The 10980-nt window shown below is 42.8% G+C and overlaps 1 protein-coding gene across 5 annotated transcripts in view; it reads left to right on the forward strand.

Annotated features, from left to right (window-relative positions):
- B3GNTL1 (UDP-GlcNAc:betaGal beta-1,3-N-acetylglucosaminyltransferase like 1) overlaps positions 1-10980 on the forward strand; it is a 353034-nt gene that overhangs the window by 264464 nt on the left and 77590 nt on the right. For all 5 annotated transcript variants that reach the window (XM_025210189.1, XM_025210188.1, XM_025210191.1 and 2 more), the window contains one exon: positions 9993-10088. In XM_025210189.1, the coding sequence (XP_025065974.1) occupies positions 9993-10088 (96 nt within the window). The remainder of the gene's footprint in view (positions 1-9992; positions 10089-10980) is intronic.

Genomic DNA, 10980 nt, shown 5'->3' on the forward strand with positions numbered 1-10980 from the left:
TTTCACCTGAAAAAATTATTCTAGAGACATTTTTTTCTAGGCAACAGAAAATTAAGTTATTATCAAGAGGCAGTGTAAGAAGATTAAGTAGATAAATTGTAAGAGGTAACAGGTAAGAGCAGCAAAATTAACAGAACAAGAGCAGTTGGGCATAGATAGGCCTGGTCCTGAGAGATGCTGATGCCAGAGAAGGCTGGGAGCTCTCTGTATATTCGAGAAAGCCTTTAGGGCCTGATGCTGGAAGTTGAACACCAACACCTACTGCTGACTTCTTCAGGAGTGAAAGGCTCATTAATCGTGAGCTGAGGAGACACTGCAGTTTCTGGGATCCATTTAGCAGCTTGCAGGTATTGGACCGGCTTCAGCACTGAAATCATTATGTACTGTATTGTTAAGGGGATGACCTGAAAAATATGCAGTTTTCTTGTACTTTCATACAACATATAAGTTGCCCGTTTTGTTTGTTTTTAAATGAGCTGTAGAAAGTAATTTGCTAGTCGTCAGTCTTACCTTTAGTACAATCATTGTTTTAATTTTGACATTGGATGTGACTTGTCTGAAACAGAGAAGATCATTTTAGAGAAGATCATTTTAGCTTGTATATATTTTTCACACAAACTGCACCATAAGCAGAGGTGGCGGTTAAACATCTTGTTTGCGTGACCTTATGAACTATTACTGTTTCCTGTCTGGCTTCTACAGGATACAGTAGATGATAAAGTATCTTGCCAGTCGCATGTATTCTTTTGGCACCTTCCTTTTTTGATTTTGATCCACTGGTTCAGGAAATAATCCTCTCCATAGACTGATGTTCATTGTAAACAGATGAACACCACTCACGGTGTCAGCTTATGTTTCTTCTCACTGACATCACCTGAAGCATACATCATGTGTGGTGGCGTTGACAGTTCTGAGGCAATCCAAATATTGCGTGACCTGTTTTTTACATCTGGTCTTAGACGATTCAAACCCTCACACTTTTGGCCTACCATTCTCTATAGTGATTTAGAGCAGGGGCATCAAGGATGTGGCCTATAGATCACAATAATGGCATTTTCCATTTGGAAGTGTATACAATGTAACTCAAAAATGTATGCACACTTTAATTGTCAGCAGTACAAAGACGTCTTGATCAACTGCGCTAATTTTTGTTTCTTTAGAAATCAAAAAGCATAATGTGCAACGTACGCTACTGTAGGTGTTCAGAATTTTCACCATTGATATCCAGGTACTCATTTTAGCAGCGAACAACAGAGCAATACATATGTATGTACCTTTGAGACCACCTGGATGACAAACAAATTAAGACAATCATGTATAGAAGATAAGTTATAATGTTTAGGCCAGGACTATGCCCTAATTCACAATGAGTCTCTGTCACTGTTTTTGCCAAATTACTATATGTTTTTCTTAACCTGTTTATGTTTAAGTAATTCAGAGAGGCTCCAATGCACTATTAATACCAGTAACTTTAAAAGTGGAAGAGCATTAATCTAACAAGACAATTTTTTAAAAAGATTACAGAGCCCCAACTTGCTTTCCTGCACATAAGGGTTAACCGCTCTGCCTAGATCTCACCCAGGTGTAGAGGATTTATTAACTAATGATGACTGTGGACTGAAACCTCTGTGAGACTGCAGGAAACTTGCTATGCAGAAGGAAGGGAAAGTAGTGGAAGTTTCCAAGAAGGCCAAACCCAGTTCTTGTGGATTTCTTGTGCTAACTTTCTGATTATGGTGAGTGTTTCTTGTTTGTGTGTCTCTTGTAACAACCATGGCAGTTTAAAGTCCTTTGGCAATAAAACCTTGACCACATCTTTTGCTAGTTTTTATTGCAGATTCCATTAGATCTCATTCCTCAAGCCTTTTAGTGTTTTTGCAAATACAGTGACAGAGGATAGACAAAACGGATCAGAAGAAATATAGAGCAAGTCATAGACCTCTGTCTTTCTGAACCAAACCATAGCTCTGCATTTCCAAAGCATGGGCTGCAGAGGACACATGAATTCTTTTACAGTGCAAAACGGATTTATAAAATAGCTTCCATTTTGCTGAAGCAGCCTGAGTCTTCAAAACTTTGAGAAATACTGATGTAACCATTACGTTTTACGTAGGCTTTAAGTGGCTTTCTTTCCATCCAGCTGTGCTTATTGTGGCCAGTGTTTGCAGATGGAACATCCTGGCCTACTAAAAGCCTGATCTCATCCCTCCTCTTACTCCTTGATTCCCACCTGATGTGCCCTTCTCTCTCTCCTATCCTTTGCTTCAATTATTCTTGAAGGAAACCCTTCAGTCTGATGCCAGGTGTCGTACTCTGTGCCCCTATCACTGGTCTGAATTCTGTCTCCCCTGCTCTGCAGCGCTTCCTTGATATGTGCAGTTAACTCTAGGGTACTTCTTAATTTGGAAGGTACTTTAGTGTGTGGAACTGGTTCATAGATTTGAGAGAGGAAAACGGGATTATTCCTTTCAAAATTATTCATTAAAAAGTACATTCTGAACTTAAACAGAGTGGAAAGGTAAGGTATCCAGCTCTGCCTCAATTGTCCTATCAGGCAGATTGCAGTCTCCCATAGATAAAGAAGTTGCTACATGAAGAAACTTGAAATTGTGCACTGCCGCACTTTGATTTTATAGTCGTATCCAAACAACTGATCCAAAATAGATGCTTTATAGACACACTAACCTTTCCTCTTTATACAATATTATTAAATTAATCTACTAATGCCTCCTTCTTATACAGAATGTTTTTTGCATATAACTTTCAAAAGGCTTTGCAAAGATGTATGCTTATCCCAGTTTTACAGATGGGGAAATAGAAGCAGAAGTGGAAAGTGAGTAGCTTGAGATCACCCAGCAAATCATTGGCTCCCCTCAGTCCCAGTCCAGTGCCCTATCCACTAGTCCAGAAGTCGACAACCTTTTGCTGGCTTGGGCTGCCCTTCGTGACCCAACTCCAGTCACCCACTGCAAATCTGTGACTGTGTTGATCCCCAACCCCCCTGCAGCAAGTGTAAGGACAGACATGGCATGGCATGGCATGCCATTAATATCCCATGCCAGACCATTGTGGACTGGCTGTGGCCCACAGGCCATAGGTTTCCAACACCTGTACTTGTCTATTTTGCCTCCTCAACCATTGATTTTTGTGGATGCTAGCTTTGTCAAAGGCAGATGGGTAGCACAGAGAATCTGATTTTGATCTTGCAAGGTTCTGAACATTCCTTAATTAATAAATGTATATCCAAGAATGGGAGTATTGCATTACCCATGTGTAAATGTTTGATGATGAGTTGCCATGGTACTATATATCAGCACAATAAAGATCCTATCAGAAGGAGGCAAATATATGGAACATTCTCATATTTTCATATTTGGCCTTAGATATTTTTAAGGATTGCATTAAAATATTTACTTTAGATGTCTTTTTTCATCATAGAGCCACCCTTTTCTAGTAATAATAACTGCCAGAATAGATCAAACTATTGAGGATGAAAAGTGACTTATCTGTTTTAGGCCAGTGACTTGTTTCATTGAGTTTTGTTTATTAGCTTTGACATTTTTTTTAAGCAGATACATCAATCAGAAATTATTTGATTCTGGTAATAGCATGTTGTAATAAAGAAAGCATCCACTCTACTCTTTTCTTTGAAATTCTTACGCTATGGGTGGAAACAGATGTCACTTTGTGCCGCCATAAAAAATGTTATGGCGGCACAATGTGAAAGCAAACAGAAGTCTTTACCTTCTATCATACCACAAGTGCTCAGATTTGTAACCATGACAGAAGTTGGTAATACATTGGGCCACTTTATTGCATTCCTCATCTGTTTCTTTATGGCAGAAGAACACAGGGAACACAAAGCTGCCCATGCCTTGCAGGTGGCCCAGGGCAGGGCCTCTGCAGGCTTGAGAGGCTCAGTCAAATACACCCTAGGAATTCCTGTGTGGGATCGGGCCCTATAGGCCTTCAGAGCACCTGCTTCATTTTCCTCATATACCCAGACTTGTCCCTCCAGGGTGTTTCCTTCTAGTAGATATGTGGCCCATTGTGCAGGGGAATCCATGGGTGCTTGCAAGCTCCTGTACAAGTGTGGGGAAATCCTCCCACACTGCTTGCAGATGCACACAGTATCCCCACTCCCCAACACTGGTTTCCCCAGACACACCCTAAATCTGGCAAAGTGTGGCAACTGGGGACAGCATATCACAGCACAGCTGATGGGGCTCCACCAAAGATGTCTGCTTAAAGTCTGATTTTAGGGGTTTGAGAAACAAAGTGTTTCAGCCTGTCCTTAGTTTTGATGTAAAGGTGATATTCAGCTTTGAGCTTTTTAAGAGTACTCAGATGGAATATTTTTGGGTTTGGCTTGGCTAAGATTTTTGTTCTTTTATATTGTATTACCATATTCTTAGTGTTTTCTTGTTTATAAAGTTTATGTTTTAATTCATGCATTATAAATGTGAGTTTATAATAGCATTAGCTAATTGTGATGATTATCTATCTCAATATATATAAGAAACAAGTCAGCATCCAAGCACGGTTTGTGCTGGGAGCAGTGCTGATCAAAAAAGTTAATGAAGCAGTGTGCCGTGGTGTTATCTGCTGTGGGAGTGAGCATACAGCACCTTGCATTCCTTGATATAGGAGAAAAGTCTTAGGCACTTCAGCACTCATACATTCACAAGGCATGTTCATTTGTAGCAGCACAAATTTGTGCAGGAGATTTTGCCTTGGCACAATTGCCTGAACATTCACTTTGGTTTGGGGCAAGTTGTGCAGGAGATATGGGGTTTGGGGAGAAGGGGTGTGGGTGGGAGGGTTTGTGGGGGTGAGGGTTGTGGAGGGGTATGAGGCTTGTGCAAGGGTTTGGGGTGGTGTTGGGTTTGTGGTTGAATGTGTGGGTGAGGGGTTTGTGGGGGTGGCTTGGGGGTGTGGGGCTTGTGGGTGGATTCTGGGGGTGTTTGTGGGTGTAGGGGGGACTGCATGGGAGTGAGGCTCCCACCTGCCCAGCCCCTACTGCATGGCGCACAGTCCCCCTGCTTCAGCAGCAACGGCCATCGGGCGCTGAGTGTCCAGTGGTGTCAGAGCCCCCCATGGTGCAGTGCTACCCTGGCCAGCTGAGCCCCAGTACTGCCTGTGCCACATGGCCCAGGCCTGGCCCAGGGACATGTGCCTTTGGGCAGGATCAGGCCACTGTTGCTGTCACCCGGGGTCCTGGCACTACATGCAAGGGGCTATGTGTCAGGCCAGGCTGGCTCCTGCCCCACACTCCGTCAGGACTTCGCCCAGCCCAACGCATGGAACCTGCATGTAGTGCTGGGACCCTGAGTGACAGCAAGAGGCCCTGCCTGAAGGCACATGCCCCCAGGCTGTGCCAGGCTGGGCCCACAACGTGTGTTACCGGCAGTGCTGGGTCTCAGGTGGCTGAGATTGTGCCGCACTGTGGGGAGCCTCTATCAGCAGCAGACCCTGAGTGCCTGATGGCCGCTGCTGATTCAGGGAGGCTGCGCACTGAGCAGGGGGGCAGGCAGGTGGGTGACTTACTGCACCCAAGCAGCCCCACCCCCCAGCCCTACGTCCCTACTTACTGGGAACGGCGCCTGGGTCCAAGACACTGCTGCAGCCTTGCCCCATTCCTATTTGCCCCAGCACGCTGAGGCAGCATGCTGGAGCAGCAGGGGAAAGGGGCAGGCATAGAGACACTCTAGACAGGTGCCAGTGTCTTCTTGGAGGACCCAGCCACTGGTTGCCTCAGGGCATGCTCCAGGAGTGTACCATGTGCTGCTTTTTTTCAGCGTGTTTTGGGATTTTTTTATACCAGGATTTCCTGGTATCAAATTTAGAGTCCATGCTGCAAATATGCAATGTAGGGAACGTTTTTTCATTCCCAGAGTGCCTCTTGTGATATCTCAAACTGCTTTGAGACACCACAACAGGCATGTGCATGCCCATCTGGATGTACCACAGTGTCTACAATAAAACATGGAGTAGCAGAATCCAGGGCGTTTATGGACCTGAGAACAAAAAGTAAAAGTTATGGATCAGTAGCTGTACAGCTTCCCTGCTGTGACTGTGTTCAGACAACTTCCTTTAGCATAATAACTATTTAAGTCCTTTGGTCTCCTTTTCTATTGTTCTCAGTATGAGAATCTGTATTATCATGATCAGTTGTTGCCCAAACGAATACACACCTGTAATTACCAGCATATAGGTTTTAACTCTGTACCCAACCTAACCATGGAAAAATTGTTTTCACCTCTAAAGAAGAATGCAGATATTGAAATAATCATAATGCTTTGGTTAGATACCTCTGTAAAAGCTAGCTTTTACAGAGCTGTAAATCAGCATATGTAAATTGGGTTAAAATATGCATTTAATATTGTGCATGCCTGAGATAACAATGTTGTCATGCTCTGTGATGCAATAATCTCTATTGCCTTATGCTAAATACATAAATTCATGAGCTTGCCAAAATGCTTCAGCTTTGCTTCTAATCAGTCTCCTTAGGTGTTTCCTTATAGTGTGGTGAAATACATGTTGTATGATGTATTGGTGTAGACTTTTAGGAGCCTGTGTTTACTAGAGCACTTAAATACCTGACTATTCCCATTGGCTTATATGCTAAACTCTGTGTTAAAGCAGGGCATGAGGGAGCAAGTGACTTTTCCAGCCTCTGGATAGAAACAGGCATCAAATGGTCTTGGGATAAATAATTTTATCCTTGGACAGAGTGCAGTTGTTCAGATGTCCATGTCTTGTTTAAATCCTAAAAAGGCTGATGGGCTAAGAAGTCCTAATAATTTATCCTAGGACATTGCAAAGTGCATCTGAATGGTTATTCTGGTATTGCATCATAGTATCAGTGGTAGAAAATTGACAGTGCATTCAGCCACTCACTAAACCTGATTAAAGGGGTGATGTGTGTACACGCCAATTCCACTAAGCTGTCCTGGACAAATACAGGCACAACTTGTCCAGGGACAAATGCAATGTCTGCTCCTAGCCCTACAGACACATACGTGTTAAATAGATGCAAATTGCCCCCTTCATGGGATTTTCCTTTATTCCTAATTCATTTAGATGCTTTTGAAAATCTCATTTATAAGTACCTAGTATGGAATTATGTTGCAAAGAATTTTTTGCATCCTTGGATCTTCTATTTCCATACTGATCCATGCAAAGAGAAGTGGGTTGACTTGTAGAGGAACTAAGTGAACCCCAACTCAAATTAGAATAAAAAGGAGGCACCTGACTAAGGACTGAGAAGACTAAATGTATTCATCTAATCATAGATTAATATCATAGGTGACTGGTAGTAGGGGCACAGGGGGGCATGTGCCCCCCCCCCCCCCCCCGGACTGTCCCCAATGCCAGCGGTGGCTTCTGTGGGTGCTTGCCAGCCCTGGCCCTGCCGATGACACCAGCAACAGTTTCTGTGATACCCCCCAGACACAGGAGACACCAGTCACCCATGATTAATATTATTACTGAATCTACATTGCATACTATGAAATGAACTTATAAGAGGCCTGTGATGTGTCCTGACCCTGGATATGGTCAGGTTCATCTTTGAAGCAAACTCCTGAGGTGTTCTCACACCTTCAGGGATGCCCTTCAGCTCCAAACCCCACTCTGTCATCTGCTATTTGACCACTGAGAACAGAGTGAGGAGCTCCAGAGGTCACCTCCTTGACCTGTGATGCCTCATCTTTACCTCTGTCACTTAGGTCTTGCCAGCTTTTAACAGAGGGGATCCTGTCAGCTAAAAGAATCACACTTTGTTCAGTCCAGTCATGCTCTTAGAAAAGATAGATGCCCCCTTCCTTGGAAGAGTCCTATCTATGTGGTCAGGTGTTCTTAAATCACAGTGGTCACTGACAATAGTGGGTTATAAAAGATAAGACTTATTATAGAAACAAGAGCAAACTTAAGAAATCATTAACTATGTGTTGAGATGAAGATGGAGATATAAAAACAAACAAACAAGAGGAAATGTCAGAACAATGACCTGTTTTTACCCTGCATCTTAAAGCCAAGAATGCAGTGTCTACTCAGCCCACTAGCTAAAGGACTCTAATGCCTGGAAAAACAAAAAACCAAGATTTGCTCTCAAGACAAAGCTTAAGTGTGGTTTCTTATCTGGCCATTTACATGCATACATCACCCACTGAATTCTTGGGGAGTCTATGCATATAATTTTCTGCCCCTGCCAAGGTGCATGTTTACCAGATTAAAAGTCTTTCCTGATATAATTATGACCAGGAGACTGTTTGCAGCCTTTCACATAATATCCCAAGGATACTCTCTCTCACTTAGTTTACCCACTCTGAGATATAATCTTCTTTGAATAGCTTGAAAAGCCAGGTGTTAGTCTCACAGGGCCACTTCTCTTAAAATGGAAATTCATCATTGTCTGGAAGGGCCTGTTTATTTGGCATACCCATGTGATGCTGATTTTCAGTGATTACCTCTCTTCAGCTGTTTAGGCTTTGAGCCTCTCCCAGGTGTGAAACTCATTATGCAGTTCTGGCCCTATTATAACTTATAAGAAATACATTTGATATCAAGTATCACAAAGCATATAAATACAAGGCTGATACAGCTGAATGTAGCTTAACACTCTCTATCCATTGAGATCACACATGTGATATCAACAGTCTTTTGGCTAAGATCAAGGGAGAGAGGAGGCATATGAACCCCAAGGCCTCTGGGCCTGGGGCTTGCATGTAGGATGCCTGACTGGATTTAGGGAGTATCCAAAGCCCCAGACCAATGAGTCTGGGAGGGAGGATGCTTGCCCAGTAGAAGAGCTACACGGGCTTGAAGACTGAACTCTGCTCAGTTGAATTTTGGAAGTTGACTATTGGATTTTGCCCAATTGAATTTGAAACTGATTTGGCCTTGAAAAAAAAAAAGTAAAAACAAACTCAAGAAAGCATGCATGACATCATTGAAAATCTCAATTTATAATGGGGTTCATAATAAGGCCAATTTTCACCAGTGATTGAAGATTGACATGTTTTTGTTATTTTAAACCAGCTTGAACGAGGAATTTTCTGTCCAGTAGTTGGATATCGGTACTGTCCGCTCTCTTAAGTTCCAACTTTTTTTGGACATGTTCAGTCTCCTGCTTTGCCAGATATTTTGCCTTGTAAAATAGAAGAATTAGTTTACTTTACATAGTCCGGATAGTCTGGTTTATTTCATAGTTGGGATTACAACAGGATTGTTTAACATATCAAAAGGTGATTATGTATGGGCTGTATAGCTACTAGTCATTGAAACTGTCCCAATTCAAAAATATAAAATTAATAGCCACATTTGTGTCATCTACTGTAGCATTTTTCACAACATCTCTATAACTTGATAGTGTACGCATATTGCTCTGGTTATGTTTAACAGAAAACCATATTATTACCTTCCCCGAGTTTGACTTTTTCCCTTTTCCACAGAAATCATAGAAGATCTAGATTTGTAATTTTGTACTATATTGAAGCCTTAGAATTTGCCACAGGTTTTCCATTTTATGCATGGATACACTGTAAAATGTAGCTTTGTTCTTCCCCACCACCACCAAGTGTGTACAGCCTCCATCCCTGCTGCACCTCATGTAGGGGCAGTCACCACCCCCACTACTCCACTGTGCCTTCCCCCGCCACCAGCTCACCAAGTGTGGACTCCCCCATTGTACTGCCTCACAGGCTCCCATGTACTGCCCTGTGCCTTGGGGCAGGCACAGGAAAGAGAAGCCAGAAGCAATGCCCAGAGACCCTGGATGATGCCACAGCCAGAGTGATAGGAAGAACAGTGGCCAGGTGGGAGTGCAGGAGCCACAAGTAAGACAGCTGTATGCTTAAAGTATAAGCATAAATCTTTGCAGGACCAAGGCATAAATGAATAAATGAAAATGAGCTTCATTGTCAGAATAGTACTGGTTAGGAGCATCCTTCTTTGTCATTAAGGCTATTTCTTGTCACCTTTTTTCTTAGGTGTTTACCTCTCATGGGCCCACTGTGATCATGCCGACCTGGTTCTGCTCCCGAGAATGGTTTTGCCACGTGGGCAAATTTGATGAGGGTGGGAAGGTGAGTGCTACAGACAACAATTTATAATCTGTTTTTTACTCCATTTTAATAAAGTGTTTCCGTTAGTAGAACATTAGTAGTGTAATGCTTTCAAATGGCCTTTTTCCACTGAAATTGAACAGGCCACAGTGTAGACAATTTATAATCAAAACACTAATTCACACATGGGTGACTCATTCAGTCAAACATTATGCGGAGTTTGAAATGTTTTCCCTTAGTTCTATCTACTGAATTGCAAACTTAATAAACAGATGCCCTTCCATGTTTTCAATGAGTTCTGTCCCAAAACTTGTGTGAGTTGAAAGAACTCTGATTATTGGCAAGCAGTTTTATTCACTTTTTCTGAATTCCTCTACCTATTACTTCCACAAGTAGCTTTGCAATACTCTTGAGGGTAATTCAGACTCATTTTTGTAGTCCATTTGTGAAAACATGTGGTTGCAGTTATTGTTTTGTCATTCTAGCTAAAAATGCCAAGTGGCATCGAGGCTCTGTGGTACAAAACATGGTGCAAATTTATGCTGAGAGAGACTCCCTGCCCCAAAGAGTTTACATTCTAAATGGAGAATAGACTGAGGCTGCTGACAGACATGGAAAAAAAAACCCCACGCTTTACCGGAAGAAGCAGTGCATTATAGTTTCATAGTTTCGTAGTAGGTAGAGTCGGAAGGGACCTGAGCAGATCGTCATCAAATCCAACCCCCTGCCATGGCAGGAAAGAGTACTGGGGTCAAACGACCCCAGCAAGGTGTTCCTCTAGCCTCCTCTTAAAGACCCCCAGGGTAGGAGCCAGCACCACTTCTCTTGGAAGTTGGTTCCAGATCCTAGCTGCCCTGACAGTGAAGTAGTGCCTCCTGATGTCTAGTCTGAATCTACCCTCTGCCAGCTTGTG

Source organism: Alligator sinensis, unplaced genomic scaffold, assembly GCF_000455745.1.
Source record: "Alligator sinensis unplaced genomic scaffold, ASM45574v1 scaffold694_1, whole genome shotgun sequence".
In the NCBI taxonomy this organism is placed as follows: Eukaryota; Metazoa; Chordata; order Crocodylia; family Alligatoridae; genus Alligator; species Alligator sinensis.